The sequence below is a fragment of the Thunnus thynnus genome, chromosome 24, assembly GCF_963924715.1.
Source record: "Thunnus thynnus chromosome 24, fThuThy2.1, whole genome shotgun sequence".
Classification (NCBI taxonomy): domain Eukaryota; kingdom Metazoa; phylum Chordata; class Actinopteri; order Scombriformes; family Scombridae; genus Thunnus; species Thunnus thynnus.
Window position 1 is genome coordinate 15,184,798 of NC_089540.1, and position 19,357 is coordinate 15,204,154.

Below are 19,357 nucleotides of genomic sequence, written 5' to 3' on the forward strand. Positions count from 1 at the left end.
TTTCTGGTTTTGGTTTAATTTCTATTCCAATTTTTGATTTGATGAGGAAAACAGGAAAAAATGGGAGGTGGATTACGTTTTTTTAATTCACATGAAAAATGGAAAAACAAAGTAATGCATTTATCCTGTTATCAAACGAGTTGAACTCAGCTTTGGACCAGGAGGCAGCAATGCATGTCCCCTTAGCGTTTACACTGCTAAACTGCCCAGGCCATGGATGTATAAAGAGAACTGGATACAGCGTCGGAGGCATTCAGCCCATTCATTCCTATGAAAGTTGCTCAGTGGCGCATGAAGCCAAAAAAAATCGAAATATGAAAGTACCTGGATCTTCCGCATTGTGCGGCCCATAGAGCATGCGCACTAGTGACTTTCGCCGGCCAAGCCGGCCACTTCCGGTTTAGCCCTCCGGCTGACTTGAATGGGGATAAAACAATTCAATCATGCGGCTCTTCTAGGCTTTTGAAATGTGATCAGACTGAACGGATTTAATTCTGATAGTGAGACAAGTCATTTCGCGGGGGTTGTGACGATCAGAAAAAATGTATTCGCTGATTTACCGACGTCTCTTTCACAATGTAAGTCTGTGGGAAAAAGTCTTTTTGTGCCAGTGTGCATCACGTGACGTTGTAATTACACGGTTTGGCCGCTTTGTCAAATTGGCTTCAAAGCCCTGCGCTCTTCCTGTATCCAGTTCTCTTTATACATCCATGGCCCAGACCCTCTAAATGTAGTCTGAGTGATCGGACCTCAATGCATCCTGGGTGCGTTCACACCTGTACTTAGGGCTGTCCACTTGTGATCGGATCATCTGAGACACATGTGAACTCCAGGTGTAAACAGGGCCTTAGTGTCTCAATACATTTTACAAACAAAAAAAAGTACATGTTCGACAAAACAAAAACTAACATATTTTTATGGCTTTTGTAGCCTACAGAAAACTGTAAATAAGGAACAAAAATCCAGGATTAATCCACTATTTCCTGCGGCGGGAGGAACAGACTAACAAGTTACCTGTGAAAACACCCCCGTTGTTTTCACAACTTTGAACTCGCCCAACATAATGGAGACTGCTGGGTCTAACTGCACTCAACGTTTACCGAACGTTTACTGAATCAGTGTTTCTCCTATAATTATGAAAACGAGAACCCCCGCCAGGCCAAAAAAAAAATTTTTAATGTCAAAAATAACGCCAAATATCCATTAATTTGTTTGGGAGTCTCTGTGCAGCACTTTTCTGAAACGTGAGTCAACCTCTGCGTCGTTACCTGGGAAACTGTTGGTAGTGTAACTCCATTTAGGAATAGGATAGACAGGCGTCGTATATTTGCTCAGCGAGTGGGAAAGAGCGAGAGGCAGGAAAGTGACGGTGGATGCAAGTGGAGCAGAGGAAAATGTTAGCAGTAAAACTTTTAGATTTTCTTATTGTAATATGTACCAATGTGTGTGTGTTTTTTTTGTGTTTTTTCTATTTTGGAGATCACCAAGGGATGCATAAAAGTTTTTCACATCAACTGAAAAAAGTGGACACATTGTTAGTTATTCTTGATTTAGTAATGTGATGTTTTCCTAACAGACAAATGAAGTTATAAAACCTCCTAGACTGTAAAACAAATACATTTTCCTGAACTATTTTAATAATTTATGAACAGTTATGAACGAGAGTTTGTGTGACTGTGTGACAGGTGTATTGTAGTCATGACAATTCTTTTATCATTTGACAGAGAGGTGAACAACAAGTCCAGAAAACCAGGACAGAAGTTCAGGGTTTCATCACTGAATGTAACTGCTTTGGGCTGATCCTTCCCAACAGATGTGATTACAAGCACTTTTAAATGCTGACAGCTGTGAGCAGGACTGTGTGAAATACCTGCAGCCAGGTGGAGGTTTGTGGTTGTGCATCTATAAATCAATTCATTAAGTTGGCAATGGTTATATATCAATATAATATCAGTACCAACTGAGCATTTGGTGGCACAATATTAAGACTCAGGCCTTGTCACTGTAAAGATGTCAGTTTTTTTTGTAGAGAAATACACTCGAAAATACAGAACAATTTTATTCCTATGATGTAAAATGTCAGGTTTTTAGATGTAACATGCTGCTGCTGCTGACGATGATGATGATGATGATAATGATGTTGATGATGATGTCAGCACTTGTGTTTTGTTTCTCCTTATAAAGTGTCTGTCTTTGCTTTCTATGGGCCTTACTATTCTTTATCTGCCCACCAGAGGTCCCCACACAGCCACACACTTTGTGGATCTTGTATTGTTTCTATGAACTTTTCTATGAAAAGATCTGAATACTTCTTCCACCACTGGGAGAGGCTGAGAAGGTAAAAGGCCAGTCACTGGTCTGTAGTGGGAGGAGGAGAGGGAGATTAGGTGGCAGCTCGATGTGAGGCTGCACATTTTCTTTGTGTTTTCTTTTGCTTCAACTCAAGTTATTTTTGTAGAATTTCCTGGGGTTCATTTTTGACTTCATTCATTAATAGTTTTGTCCATAAACACAGTGGTTTGAGATGAGCTGTTGCTCAAATAGCCTAAAGTCTGATCTTACAATATGACAAAAGTGACACCACACCTACAGTATAGATGTTCCACAGTTCTTTGTCACAGCGTCACTCAATACACTGTCACATAACAGCACGGCTGTGTTTCAGAGCCTTTTTCTCACTTAAAGGTCATCGTCTGCAGCTGTTGTATCTGTTCGTACTGTTAAAACACCTTCTATACATACTGTGTATTAGCTGGTTAGAACAGTGGATCTGTTCAGGTTCAGCCAATAATAACTCTGTGAACAGTCAAAATAAGATGTGAGTGACAAAGTAGTGCACTATATTGACTCCTGAATCATTTCTCACTATTGTAAAGTCTTAATTGGAATTACTTGTATATTTGTATAGTATATAATTACTTGTATAATTCACGTGAATTATTTTAGGTTTAATGTTTTTCATTGCTTGATCATAGTTTGAGCTTCATGGATACAAAGATTGTATAATGAGGGTAATTGGTTTTCATCCAAGTTATTTATGTCTCCAAGTGGTTTATTTGTGGGAAAATTTGATCTTTTCTTTTTTAAGTTATGAAAAATGTGTTAACCTCTTTTTCTAATTTTTTCCCATTTTTTATAAATTCAACGTTCAGTTCAGTAGAGGCAAGACAACAGTTGCTATGACTAAATGAAAATATATGTATAGATAATAAACCTGTATGCTGGCCTCTATTTTTATTTAATCACTTTTATATATATCACTGAATGATTTATTGGATGTTTAAAAAAATGGGGCTATATGTACAAGCCATTGCTATATGCAGCTATTATCCACAATCTCTTCAAAAACTCTCAGGATAATTTAGGTCTTTGTTGTTTGTTTGTTTTTGTAAAATAAAATAAAATTTTAAAAAGTCTGTTCTCAGTGTTTGTGCACTGGAGTCTTCAAGTTTCTACATCACGCTTGTTCAGAGAAACTTTCCTCCTTCAGCAGATGAATGTGAAAACAAACTCTGTACAGAGAAGAAAGCAACATCCAACTGAAGGAACAAGAAGAAAAACTTTTTTTGAGTGGAGGAAGACTTTTTAACAAATTAGTCAAAGTGCTTCAGAAATTTATTTTTATTCAGAGCACATTTTCTTTTACAGTAAATACAAACATAAAAAGGCATCTAAGCAGCTTCAGATGTTGGATCTCAACTTGGTGTGATGATGAAATGTAATTTGGTCAGATACAAGTGACAGTAAGTAGCCTAGCGCTAAAAGTTAAATAAATCTAAGGTTTTTAAAATTTCATGACATATTCTGTGATCTTGTTTAACCCATCATGAAAAGTTAGTAAAATGTAGGATGTGATATGAATATGAATATGTGCTTGATCAAGATGATAGCCTACTTGAAAGAGTAGTAACATGGAAACTAAACATCAGTGACATCACTCCTCTAATGTGAATATGACGACATGCATGGATGTTCAAAGAGATTACTAGCAACTTCAAAATTTACAACATCTTCATTCAAATGCTGCAGACAGTGGATGTTATATACAGGAAAGGTCTCCACGTAGAATTGCACAGCATTGTCGACAAAGGGTTTCAGCAAATCCCTGGCATAGTTGAGGTATGCTTCTCTCTGATCTGGATCTGACTGTAATAATATTGACATACCAACTGTCAGACACATGTAATTGGTCAAGTTGGCCTTCAGGGAGTCTCAAAGGATAACTGGGCCTGTGAACAGAAGGAATTGATGAAATCCTGTAGCACTTGTTTCAGAAACTCTACCAGTTATATTTATTTTGTTTTTTAATTTTTAGTCCCAGTAGCACTCCACTAAGAACAGATCACTGCTTTTGTTGACATGTTTATCATCTAATTTAGAAATGTTCTACTGTGTGGGGATTATTGTAGGATTCCAGCACGCAGTGGAGGCAAATATATCAAAAATGAAACGTAGCGCACACATATTACACTTCATTTGAATTGTTCTCTCCATGCATACACGGTGGGAGGGACTAAGACGCGAGGAAAAGACGCAAATGAGGGAAATGTCGATGGAATTTCAGAAATTCGGGATGTACCAAGGGCAACTTCCTGCGGGAGAGAGGACTGATGGAAAAAGTTAAATAGTCGGGACCTTGGAGGAGCTGACCGACTCCAGAGGATGACCGTAATGCAACTACATGGATGCCAACTACCGTTAAACGTCGAAGAAGAAGAAGAAGACGAAGAAGACGACTTCCTGTTTTCTCAACAAGTTCCGTTGTTGAATGGATAAACCCAAGTCAACAAAAAACTAACTCATGGTAAGGTCTCCAATACGTTAACGTTAGTTCACTCTTGCCGTTAACGTTACCCTTTTTAAAGTCCGTGTTTATTTTATTAGCAACTAGCCTGCATGTTTAACTTTATTTTAGTAATCTGTACCAGACTACATAACCTTACAGAACATATCAATTGTAACTTTATGACACTGAGAAGAGGATAGTTACATGAATTTCCGCTTTTCAGGCTGCCTTCATAGATGTGAACACTGCCTCATAAGCAACTTTGTATAGCATTTTGCAAGAGTAGTTTGTATTAAACACATCTTGTAAACCCAGAGATTCACATGGTTCACTGACATCTCCAAGAATCTACTGTGAACTACCTTCAAACACAGGATGACCAACTCATGGACAGCCAGATATTTAATTAAACACATGGAGTGTGTTAGCCTTATTCCTTCTGTCATATAGCTAGACTGTCTGCATCTTCTTTTTTAAATTGTCATAATTAATATATCTGCACGGTCAAACAAGGGGGACACACAGGCAAAAGTGACTTTGTATATTTGTAGTGTGTTCTAAGTTGTACTCAAAGGAAAGAAGGACTACACTCATAACTCCTATGCAGTCTTTTTATTTTAAGATCAGCATTTCAACACATCGTACTTTGTTCAGGAGGTTTGAGCTGAGAAAATAAATAAACTGAGACCAACAAATGTCTGTTTAAATGGAATGTGTTTGTTTTTAGCAGGAACATTGAAAATATCATTGATGGTATTACAGTTCATGCAAAAGATCTCAACTAATGAGAGAACATGAACGTCAGCCAGTAGAGTTCACTGTTAATCCAACATTCAGACCAACTCTACAACATGAATATAAAACATTAATGACAGAGTTTTAAAGTGAAATTGTGGTCAACAGGGCTGATGTCAGATAAGCTATGATCATTTTAACAGGATGGAAATATATTTGGCTGCTCACTCTGAAGACACCTCAAAACCTCTTCTTGAGATAGCAGCTATGTTTGATGATGCAAATAATGAAACACAGTGTTTAATATCTTATTGTTATGTGTTACCAAATCAGGTTTAGTGATCTTTCTAAGAGTAAGAGACATTATTTATGCCAGCCTGTTGACCAAAATACTTGATATCCGACAGTCAGTTGCTGTGACCTTGTTGGTTTTTCTGTCTTGTGGGACACTGCAGAGTTCAGAGTTGTGATTGGACACACAACCGTTGTTGTGGTGGAAAACAGAAGAAGTCACTTTCAATCTCATACACTGCAGTGTTTAGCAGAGCCCCGTCCACACAAGTTTAGTTCACCTCTGGGTCACAATATTCTGGTGATTATTTCAACTATTGTAGGAACTTAATTCTTTGTGGTTCAGAATTCACAGCCAAGTTTATTTATCAACATTATTTATAGATTTTATTCTATATTTTATTTGGAGTATTTATGTGTTTGTATGGTTTTTTTTTTATGTCAACAAACAAAATTGTTTGCCCCTAGTGGGATTAATAAAGTTGATTGATTGATTGATTGATTTAATGTTACTTCACAGTCTCCTCAGTGGTTCATGTATTGGACTCAGTGTGAGTAGTGACAGCACAATGAACACCAGAAACGGTTGAGCCAGTCTATGGGTTGATCATAAAAACGAAATCATTTGAAAAAATAAGTATCAATATAGCAGAAATAATGAGGTTAAACTATGAGTTGTGTTAGTCGAACTGCTAAAAATATATTTATATATAAATGTTGATATTTATGAACATCATGTAGTTTTAATACGTTTTATAATGTTAATAATTGAATAACTTTTGCACATCATGGGATCATTCAAGTTTCAAACACGTGCATTTACTATAACATGAAAACATTACTGAATCTCACATTAGCCTGTGCAGTTTGGTATGTTATTGATATGGGCTGAACACACCTCCACAATGATTATAATTAATAACTGTCTGTTTTTACACCACATTAGGGGCCCACTAATGCGCTATCATTCACATTTATTACTTTATGATATTTCTGATGAGTCAACAGCACTAGGGGTCCATTACAAACCCTTTACTGGAATCTTCATGAGTGTAAACTATAGGATGTTAATTAATTAAGCATATTTTATTGAAGTTTGGCATTCATCTTTTCTTTTACTGCGTCAACACTGGCTGAGTGGCCGAGATAAACGTTATCATGTTTTGGTCGTGGTGTCCTCTGTGACCCTACGAGCCCACAAACTCCCACAAACTTTCCTCAAGATCATGCTGCGGCTGCAGCTGGATATACTCTCAGCGGAAAGCTTTCCTACTTTCTAAATACATTTTTAATCTCTATATACTTTAAATATTTTAAAATATCAACAGAATCACCGTCAATTTACGTGTCTTACTTCTACTTGAGCCTAACTGATAAACTGGAAAATGTTCTCAGTTAGGTTTCACTTTCTGTTCTGGATCTTAGTGACAGCCAACGGTAAGTTTTGGATAATTAAACTATTATTATTGTTATAACATGTTGAGAAAGTTATAATATCATGGTATATTTCTGTGCATGTGTTATATTTTTCGGCTTCAATTTAAATTTTGTGACCACACCCTCACCACCAGGTTACACAGATAAGTGATTCTCAAAGTGTGGTCCGGGGATCCCCAACGGTCCTTGAGGAGGTTTCAGGGGGTTCACAGCAAAAAGTGCAATCATTTATTTTCACTATAAATACATCCATTAGGTGACAGTGACAGCATGTATGACTATTTTGGTAATGGGTTTCATACACTTTCTGTAATAAAAAATCTAAAAGCAAAAATCTTATCAAATGAGAGTTTGTGGTCTAATTTGTGTCAGTTTAGGGCTCCCTGATGTAAGAAAGTTTAAGAAACACTGACAGTCTAATTTCTGTTTACCAACACATGCCCACATCTACATTAACTGATAATAAATGTATATTTGTTGTTAAATTTGGTTTTTAACAGTTTTATAAGTCTTTTTAATTTATACATATACAAACTAAGGAGTAGTGAAGTGATGAGGGGTCAAAAGGCATTTGTAAAGAGATTTAAAAGAGATATTTGTCCCCTAAAATTGGAAGTGGACTAGAATCAGTGATAAAAAAAAAAAAAAGATCTGAGGCGCTTGGGTAACACTGTAAGTCACCCTATTTAGCATTAATAAGATGTATATAAACATTTAATAAATGTTTATAACACACTATAATGTAGTTGTAAGTATATGTTAAAAGAATGGATTCACATTTCAAGTCTATCTTAAAACAACAGTCAGGAGCCCAAATGAACATGTAAACATGTTTTTCTTGCTGTAATCATTCCTCCTAACTTCCTATGACTAACTCAGACTGCTGAAGCCTCATATAAGCTTCACATCAACTTTTAAATGACTGTGTGGACACACTGTGGATTTTGGCCTCCATCACTTAAAATGAAAGCACATTTAAAGATCTTTTAATATCCAGTATGAACAGGAGGAATGATTACAGCGAGGAAAACCTCTTTCACTGTTCATATGGACACCTGACTGTTGTTTTAACACAGAGTTGAAAAACTGTTAACCTATCCTTTAAGTGTTTATTAATGTACAATATTTGTCAGCAATCATAATTTCTCCTATGAAGACATATTTTATATTATTATAACTGTTTTATTAAATTGTCTTTATCTGATTACATTATGGATCCCACATGAGGAGTTACAATCATTAACAAACACTTATATTTGCTAAAAATGACATCATAGTGTGTTAAATGTTAAATACTGCTGTAAATGCTAAACAGGAGGCTTTAAGTAAAGTTTTACTGCTTGTTATTTTGAGTATTTCTATTTTATGTTACTTTATGCTCCACTACATTTTAGAGGAAAATATTGTACTTTGTACTTTACTTTTTACTTAGTTTTTACTAAAACTGGAGCAGGACACATTTGATTAAAGAAAAAATACATTTCAGTAATTAAACAGAGAAATTTTCACTCGCTTGTATTTATTTGATTTTATTTTGCAGGAGAACCACTCTACGGGAGAATAGGTGACGAAGCTGTTCTCACACCAGCCTCTGTAGTGAATCCCATCACCAGTATAGAGTGGAAACATGGACCTGATCTTGCCATGGAGTGGTATGGAGGCGAGACTACCGCCTACCGACACTTCAAAGGTACCACTTTAATCTAAATCAAACTGTTGGGTAGCGAGAGATCAAGTTTAAAGATTTTGACAAATTTAGGTTAGGATTTTGGTTTAAATTAGGGGTCTTTAATATTTTCTGTTGTAAATTAATTATATTTCAAGGAATTCGTATATAGTATTTAAAAGGTTTATCCCAGGTCCGGGTATCATCGGATAATTCGTAATTCATTTGTAATTCAAAAATCAAAAAACGGTAAATCTGTTATTTGTTTCAAAACAAAATCAAAAAACCGTTTTTGGTGGTGAATACGCCAGCAACGGTCGCTGAGGATCATGGGTAGGCTAATGTAGTCGCTTCCGCTATCATACAAAACTGACAAAAATACTTGATTTCTAAACCAAAATCGTACGGTCTTTTGAATGTGGTTTTCTGGATTTTCGTTGGGAAACAAAAAAGGAATAGATCACGTGATTTCGTTTTTCCTTTTTGGTTTAAAATGAAAAAAGGAAAAACCCCTGTGACTTCTGTTTTTGGTTTCAAACGCAAAAACAAATTAGCTTGATGTCCGCAGACCTGCCTGATATTCAATCCAAAAAGGAATAACGATAAAACGAATCGGCAAAAACCAAAAACGGGCCGGGTTAGACTGGTTTTTCGTTATTTGATTCTGACACCAAAAACATTTTTTTGTTTTTTGTTTTGAAACAAATAACAGATTTACCGTTTTTTGGTTTTTGAAATGAATTACGAATTATCCGATGATACCCGGACCTATAATCCATTAAATTTGACAAATACAACTAATACTGACCCTGAATTTTCACCTTTAATACAGTATTGAGGCCCTTTAAAGAAAAAGCCCTTACATTATGCAAATTAGCCCCAAATATCTGAATATGTTGCAATCCAAAGATTTATTCATTCATTATCCCTGTAAAACCCAATTAAATACCTTAATTACATAATTATCAAAGGGTTAATGAATGGAATTAGCATTACAAAAAGGGATTCACTTGCTTTTTTTGTGGGAAATCAAAACTAGAGATTTTTTGTATGAAAATCAGCTGTTCTACAAACATTTTTAGTTTTTTTAAGTGCATATTTCTCCAGCTGCCCACTCTTAAGTGACCAACACTGGAAATAAGTGGCTCTAGCTGACAACATACTGTAAGACAACTAAAAATCCCTGTTTAGAAGCTAAACCTGTGCGTTTTTGCAGATCGTGGTAGGCTGAACACTTTAACTGGAGCGCTGACGATCACAGGACTGACTCCAGATGACAGCGGCAACTACACAGTAGAGATCAACAACAAAGTCACCAGCAAGACTCAACTCCTGGTTATCTGTAATTGGAGGAATTGTGTATGAAGTTTCTCTTAGTTTATCAAAACGGCCCTAAATTCAACGGAAATATCTTTTTCTTTTGTTTTCTATCAGCTCCTGTCTCTAAACCCACCCTCTCCGTATGGTGTGAACCTGAGATGACCTACTGTGTCCTCACTTGTAATGGCGACACCACAGACGCTGAACTGATCACCTACAGGTGGACGTCAGGTGATATAACGTGGTCTTCAAACAAGGAGCACAATATAACAATGGTAAACACAGGATAATGATGTTTGTGTGTCTGATCAGTAACAGATAAATCATGTTGCAAGAATAAACCAGAATCTAGTCTTTAAATTGATTCACATATTCAGGCATCAGTTGGTGACCAGTTTATTGTTGATAATCTGGACAAACCATAAAAATGCAAAGTGAGTTCCTTAAAAAATCTGTATGTTTGGTTTATGAACTTTCAGCTAATATTGTTTTTCTCCCAATTTTTAGGAAGATGATGAGCTGTGGTTCAGCTGTGCGTTTGAAAACCCAGTCAGCTCAAGCAGCAGTGAAAAAGTCTTCAACCCCTTCATGGAAAGTGAGTTATCACACCAACAAATATCTGCTGTAACACATTTAATGTATTAATGTATCTTACTGTTTTTCCTAAACATGACAATTTACACTGTACACATTTACATGAACTGTGGAACCAGGAAATGTATATTTGAAGTCTATCATAACTGTGAATATTTGGCTGTGAACAGTTTTATAAATCTGGTTTAAGGAATAGTGATGTGATGAGGGGTCATAAGGTATTTGTAAAGAGTTTTAAAGAGATATTTGTCCCCTAAATTTAGAAATAGATTAGAATCGGTGAAAATTAGTTGAGGTTGGGTAACACTTTAAGTCCCCCTATTTAGCATTAATTAGATATATATGAAAATTTATAAATATAAACTTTAATAAATGTTTATACACATCATAATGTAGTTGTAAGTATATGTTAAAAGGACGGATTCACATTTCAAGTCTGTTTTAAAACAACAGTCAGGAGCCCAAATGAAACGTGTATTTCTTGCTGTAATCATTCCTCCTGTTCATACTGACCATTAGAAGATCCCTTCATAATGCACTTACAATGGAAGTGATGGAGGACAAAATCCACAGACCTCCATCTGTGCAAAAATGTATTTAAAAGTTTATCTGAAGCTAATATGAAGCTTCAGCGTCCAAATGAGTCAAATCAAATAGATATCTTTCAACGTTACAGTCTTTTTAGTGCCAAAGTTCCTCTTTTTGTTACTATACTTCCACCACAGCTCAACAGGGAAACACTGTCTGAGGAAACACAAAGAGGGAATCTGATGTTAAAAAGACTGTAAATGTGTCAGATATCCACTTGATATGACTAACTCAGACTGCTGAAGCCTCATATAAGCTTCACATCAACTTTTAAATGCATTTTTGCACAAAATAACACTGTGGATTTTGGTCTCCATCACTTACACTGAAAGCACATTTGAAGGATCTTTTAATATCCAGTATGAACAGGAGGAATGATTACAGCAAGGAAAACCTCTTTCACTGTTCATGTGGACACCTGACTGTTGTTTGAAGACACAGTTGAAAAATTGTGAACCTGTCCTTTAAGTGTTTATTAATGTACAATATTTGTCAGCAATCATAACTTCTCCTATGAAGACATATTTTATATTATTATAATTGTTTTACTAAATTGTCTTTATCTGACTACAGTTATGGATTCCACATGAGGAGTTACAATCATTGACAAATACATTAACAAACACTTATATTTGCTAAAAATGACATCATAGTGTGTTAAATGTTAAATACTGCTGTAAATGCTAAACAGGAGGCTTTAAATAAAGTTTTACTGCTTGTTATTTTGAGTATTTCTATTTTATGTTACTTTATGCTGCACTACATTTTAGAGGTAAATTTTGTACTTTGTACTTTACTTTCTACTTAACTTTTACTAAAACTGGAGCAGGACACACTTGATTAAAAAAATACATTTCAGTAATTAAACAGAGAAATTTGCATTCAGTTGTGTTTACTTTATTTTATTTTACAGAAGAACCACTCTACAGGAAAATAGGTGATGAAGCTGTTCTCACACCAGACTCTGTAGAGAATCCCATCACCAGCATAGTGTGGAAACATGGACCTGATCTTGCCATGGAGTGGTATGGAGGCGAGACTTTCTCCTACCGACACTTCAAAGGTTTAAGGTTTAACTTTAATCTAAATCAAGCTGTTTGGTAGCCAGAGATCAATGATTTTATACATTAGTTTGAAGTTTTTGATACATTTAGGTTGAGATTTTGGTTTAAATTAGGGGTCTAAATATTTTCTGTTGTAAATTAATTATATTTTAAGGAATTCTTTTACAGTATTTAATAGTTTTATCCCAGATTTTGGCTAAATTATTGAATTGTATTATAATAGAGGGGTTTTAATGTATTTTCTGCTTTTTTAAAAAGAAAAATTGTATTTGACAAGTACAATTACTGTAATGTAATCCTTTAAATTAAAATATGTTAAATAAGGTTCACTTTCATGTGTTTTGGTCAAAATAACTAAATATCTGAGCATGTTACAATCTATAGATTTATTCATTCATTATCCCTGTGAAACCCAATTAAATATCTTAATTACATAATAATCAATGGGTAAATTAATGGAATTAGGTTACTAGTGCAGTGCCTGTTCAAAATGTGCATGTTTGGAATGGGTTGATTCTCAATACCTAGAGAAGTTGTACCTGTCCCCTGAACGGTAATTGGTATACACTACAATTTACAGACGCTCCCTAAATGCCTAAGGTGCAGGCTATTGGTAGACTCTACAGTTTGTCAATGTTCCCTAAATGGCTCACACACAGGCTATCAGTAGGTGCTATAATTTACCCATGTTGCCTAAACACCTCACATGCAGCCTATTGGTAGACTCTACAATTTACTGATGCTCCCTTAACACCTCACACAAAGAATATTTGGAGACTGAAGTTGATCATATGAACTGTAGTAATCATTCAACACGTGCCTGAGACATCCTGCATTATGTCTTGAACACACATACAGTTCTCGCATGTTAGGAACAGGAATAGAACTTAACTTTCTAAACTTTTTCAATTCATTCTCTGGTGGTTCTTATCACTACTGATGTAATCCCACCTCAGACCACAATGTGGGTTGCAAAGGCAGAGTGGCGCTGTCCTAGACTTAAAACTAGACCTTTTATTGTATGAAAATCAGCTGTTCTACAAACATTTTTAGTGTTTTAAAGTGCATAACTCTCCAGCTGCCCACTCTTAAGTGACCAACACTGGAAATAAGTGATTCTTACTGACAACATACTGTAAGATGACGAAAAATCCCTGTTTAGAAGCTAAACTTGTGTATTTTTGCAGATCGTGGTAGGCTGAGCACTTTAACTGGAGCGTTGACAATCACAGGATTGACTTCAGATGACAGCGACAACTACACAGTAGAGATCAACAACAAAGTCACCAGCAAGACTAAACTCCTGGTTATCTGTAAGTGGAAGAATTGTGTATGAAGTTTGTCCTACTTTATCAAAACGGCCCTAAATTCAAAGGAAATGTCTTTTTGTTTCGTTTTCTATCAGCTCCTGTCTCTAAACCCACCGTCTCCGATTGGTGTGCGATGACCTACTGTGTCCTCACCTGTAATGGCGACACCACCGGTGCTGAACCAGTCACCTACTGGTGGACATCAGGTGACACGACGTGGTCTTCAACCAAGGAGCAGAAAATAACAATGGTATGCACAGAATAATGATGTTTGTGTGTTTGTCATCAGTAACAGATAAATCATGTTGCAAGAATAAACCAGAATCTAGTCTTTAAATTGATTCACATATTCAGGCATCAGTTGGTGACCAGCTGAGGCAGAATCCAGGCTGTGCAGTTTAGGATATTCAGACAGTTTAGAATATTTCTGAAATTAGCTTAAATTATATCTGGTATATTAAATATGTTTTGCATTGTCTCTGGTAAATAAACAATATATAATTAAATAAACTGAACAAAAACATGAACAAACCTGCAGAAAATAAAGATGTCAGATCATGGAAAGGGCCAGACTTGTCTCTGTAAAGTCATAAAAAGTGACAACAAGAGCTGCATTTGGATACAAGGTTGAACATTTTTATTTTTATCCAATTAACAGGCAACTGTTGAGATAATCTAATATTTTATATGAATGTCGTAGTTTCACAAAACATTCAAAGATATTTCACTACAAGTTTAAACCTTCAGTGTTCAAACATTTTTAAAACTCTTTTAAATTTTTTTAGTATCTCCACAAGTGTCATGGCAATAATAATAAAGCATCACATTAAGTCATTTGTAAATTGATTTATTAATTCCTGTAGTTATTGATACAATTCGATATTAATAAATGAAATGATTTATTACTTTTTATGTGACACTTTTGGTCCTCTATACACCAGATGTGGCTATTTCATCATTTTTGTATCTTTTTTGTTTCCCATACAGTTTTGTGTGCGTAAAAAATGTGATATTAGAAAACTTGACAGGTTTCTCTGTTAATTACTTTATAGCTATTTGTGATACAGAGAAAAATTTAAAAAGATGTTAGAGATTGCCCAAATAAGGTTTTAGTATTGTACCAAAGCATACTAGTATACTATAATTTTTACTGGATAATTCAGTCCTGCAGATGTGCTAAATCGTGGATTACAGCGTATATAGTGAAAGCTAATGACTGAATGACTAAGTGGCCACATCACTTTTTTATTACCAACAATAACATCCCTGATGTTATTGTTGGTAATCTGGACATACTGTAAAAAGACAAAGTGAGCTCCTCAAAAGATCTGTATGTTTGGACTATGAGTTTTTAGCTAATAATGTTTTTCTCCCAATTTCTAGGTGGAAAAGGAGCTGTGGTTGAGCTGGTTCAGCTGTGCATTTGAAAACCCAGTCAGCATCAACAGCAGTGAAAAAGTCTTCAACCCCTTTATAAGTGAGTTATCACACCAACAAATATCTGCTGTAACACATTTAATGTATTAATGCATCTTACTGTTTTTACTAAACATGACAATGTACTCAATGTCCTCATAGGAGTTACAAAACATGTTCTAACAGGCATTAAATGACTAAATGATGAGCTTTGAGTTTATTATTTTTCTGTATTGGGTCACCTCAGAGTGCATTATCAAAGATGGGATCAGCTAACCACATTAGAATACAATACAGTGTCCTTGTAAACCATTTTTTGTTTTAATTATTTATTCATTCATTTTTTTGTAGGGAATCAGCTCATCTTCATGGCAATATTATTACTGGTTGTCTGCATCATCATCATCACTTTCAGACACAAAGGCATCATCAATTTCAGTTGCAAATGGATAGATGGTAAGAAGTCACAAAATATTGTATTTATTTTGATGCACTAAATAAACTGTATTTTTGTGGTTTGATATAAATCAAAGCTTTGACTTGAATTTACATTCTTTAACTTAAATGACTAAATGACGAACTTTGAGTTTATTATTTTTCTGTATTGGGTCACCTCAGAGTGCATTATCAAAGATGGGATCAGCTAACGGCATTAGAATACAATACAGTGTCCTTATAAACCATTTGTTGTTTTAATTATTTATTCTTTCATTTTTTTGTAGGAGTTTTGAAATGGACGTTCATCTACATATTAGTGTGTATTCTGGTTGTATTCAACATCATCCTAATCTTTGATTTTAACTACAAAGGCAGAAAAGGTAAGAAGTCACAAAATATTGTATTTATTTTGATACACTAAATAAACTGTATTTTGGTGGTCTGATATAAATCAAATCTTTGACTTGAATTTACATTCTTTATATTTCTTTAGGTGTGGTATATTAATATTTCTGTAAATTTGACTGATAATGTTAATCTAGTTGTGCATCATACATATTCAAGTTCTTTCAAGAGTGTGATTCTACCAACAATATTAGTCCTGATGATGTATTTTCATGCTAAGAGACAGGAAGTTTCTATCCTCATGCAAACATCCACAACCACAACCAACACCAAGAGATTCTCTCCAGATGTTTGATGAATCTGCATAAAAGGATGTTTCAGGGTCGACTTGTTGTCTTAGTGGTTAAAGCTCATAACAAGTATCTGCAACATCACTACTATTATGCATTATTAATGCATCTTACTGTTTTTCCTAAACATGACAGTGTACTCAGTGCCCTCATCGGAGTTACAAAACATGTTCTAACAGCATTAAATGACTAAATGATGAGTTTTGAGTTTATTATTTTTCTGTATTGGGTCACCTCAGAGTGCATTATCAAAGATGGGATCAGCTAAAGACATTGAAATACAATACAGTGTCCTTGTAAACCATTTGTTGTTTTAATATTTAGTCCTTCATTTTTTGTAGAGGATCTGACAGTGATTATCATCGTAACAGCAGTATTTGGAGTGATTCTGGTTGGATGCATCATGATCATCATCTATTTGAGATACAAAGCCGGAGACTATTTTGCACAGACATTTATAAAAGGTAAGAAGTCACAAAATATTGTATTTATTTTGATGTACTAAATAAACGGTCTTTTGGTGGTTTGATATAAATTAAATCTTTGACTTGAATTTACATTCTTTATATGTCTTTAGGTGTGGTATATTAATATTTATGTAAATTTGACTGATAATGTTAATCTAGTTGTGCATCATACATATTCAAGTTCTTTCAAGAGTGTGATTCTGCCAACAATATTAGTCCTGATGATGTATTTTCATGCTAAGAGACAGGAAGTTTCTATCCTCATGCAAACATCCACAACCAATACCAAGAGATTCTCTCCAGATGTTTGATGAATCTGCATAAAAGAATGTGTTGTGGGAAATCTTCAGATGGGCCAATAAATCTTCAGGTCACCCATAACTTAGTATTAAACTCGAAACTTATAAGAGAAAGACTCAAAGAAATACACTGGAAACTGGTAGAGTTCAATGTGAATAGGTTTACTCTGCATAAAGAAAAATACAAAGCAAACCGAGGCCTTGATCCCGAGATAAAGAACCTAATGAATAATCATAAAACATTAAATTATATACCTCTCATAACCCCTCCTAATGTGGAGCTTATTTTCTAAACCCCACCTTGCTTGATCTTAACACTTTGATAATAATCCAGACATGACTCAGCTTCAGAAAACAATGGTGTCTCACAATTCTCTAACATGTATCAGTTGTACTTGGCCTCTTCCTCATTTGTCTCAATACATATGGCCTAGCAGCCTTCGCTCATTACACACAGGAGATTAAAATGGTATATTACTGATCCTCCCCTTTTGTATTACCTTGGGAACTATCTCTTATTGACGTAAATGTTATCTCTGCACAATTACTGGCCTATTCATGGAAGGGCAGTTTTCCACCACAGATGTTTCAGGGTCGACTTGTTGTCTTAGTGGCTAAAGCTCATAACAAATAACTGCAACATCACTACTATTATGCACTCTTAATGCATCTTACTGTTTTTACTAAACATGACAGTGTTCTCAGTGCCCTCATAGGAGTTACAAAACATGTTCTAATAGGCATTAAATGACTAAATGATGTGCTCTGAGTTTATTATTTTTCTGTATTGGGTCACCTCAGAGTGCATTATCAAAGATGAGATCAGCTAACAACATTGAAATACAATACAGTGTCCTTGTAAACATTTGTTGCTTTAATTATTTATTCTTTCATTTTTTTGTAGAGGATCTGAAAAGGATGTTCTTCTTAATACTAGTATTATTTCTGGATATATTCAACATTATCATCAATTTAATATATGAAGGCAGAAGAGGTAAGAAGTCACAAAATATTTCATTTATTTACTTTGATATAAATCAAATCTTTCACTTGAATTTACATTCTTTATATTTCATTAGGTGTGGTATATTCATATTTATGTAAATTTAACTGATAATGTTAATCTAGTTGTGCATCATACATATTCAAGTTCTTTCAAGAGTGTGATTCTACCAACAATATTAGTCCTGATGATGTATTTTCATGTTAAGAGACAGGAAGTTTCTATCCTCATGCAAACATCCACAACCACAACCAACACCAAGAGATTCTCTCCAGATGTTTCATGAATCTGCATAAAAGGATGTTTCAGGGTCGACTTGTTGTCTTAGTGGTTAAAGCTCATAACAAATAACTGCAACATCACTACTATTATGCACTATTAATGCATCTTACTGTTTTTACTAAACATGACAATGTGCTCAATGTCCTCATAGGAGTTACAAAACATGTTCTAACAGCATTAAATGACTAAATGACGAGCTTTGACTTTATTATTATCTGTATTGGGTCACCTCAGAGTGCATTATCAAAGATGGGATCAGCTAACGACATTAGAATACAATACAGTGTCTTTGTAAACCATTTTTTGTTTTAATTATTTATTCTTTCATCTTTTGTAGAGGATCTGACATGGATGATCATCTTAACAGCAGTATTTGAAGTGATTCTGGTTGTGTGCATCATCATCATCATCTATTTAATATACAAAGAAAGAAACTGTAAGAAGTCACAAAATATTTTTTTTATTTATTTTGGTTTGATATAAATCAAATCTTTGACTTGAATTTACATTCTTTATATTTCTTTAGGTGTGGTATATTAATATTTATGTAAATTTGACTGATAATGTTAATCTAGTTGTGCATCATACATATTCAAGTTCTTTCAAGAGTGTGATTCTACCAACAATATTAGTCCTGATGATGTATTTTCATGTTAAGAGACACGAAGTTTCTATCCTCATGCAAACATCCACATCCACAACCACAACCAATACCAAGAGATTCTCTCAAGATGTTTCATGAATCTGCAATCCTCTGCAGGCTCCACTTCACTCAGCTGCCCGTCTGCTTCTTCCCACTTTAACCTGAATAACAAACCGGGGCTCAGTGTTCTGGTTGGATCGACATAGAGAGCTGGGGCAAATATTAGTTGGGAGCAGCAGGTCTGAGTGAAATGGAGCCTGTGGAGGAAACACTGGAACCATCAGGGTGAAACAGTCCATTGAAGTGCTGCTATCTTTGGCTGC

The 19,357-nt window shown here is 35.0% G+C and overlaps 1 protein-coding gene across 2 annotated transcripts in view; it reads left to right on the forward strand.

The window, feature by feature from the left end:
• The window catches only part of LOC137177281 (uncharacterized), a 227,594-nt gene that overhangs the window by 13,022 nt on the left and 195,215 nt on the right, over positions 1–19,357 (forward strand). The window contains exons 2-12 of one of the 2 annotated variants that reach the window (XR_010926048.1): positions 10,132–10,510; positions 10,743–10,830; positions 12,331–12,480; positions 13,669–13,794; positions 13,887–14,041; positions 15,175–15,268; positions 15,559–15,663; positions 15,930–16,025; positions 16,682–16,804; positions 18,011–18,100; positions 18,729–18,827. Coding sequence is in view for 1 of the 2 variants with exons in the window: in XM_067583468.1 (XP_067439569.1) it covers positions 13,887–14,041; positions 15,175–15,268 (249 nt within the window). In the remaining variant the exon portion in view is untranslated. The remainder of the gene's footprint in view (positions 1–10,131; positions 10,511–10,742; positions 10,831–12,330; positions 12,481–13,668; positions 13,795–13,886; positions 14,042–15,174; positions 15,269–15,558; positions 15,664–15,929; positions 16,026–16,681; positions 16,805–18,010; positions 18,101–18,728; positions 18,828–19,357) is intronic. The other variant, XM_067583468.1, reaches the window with a different exon arrangement.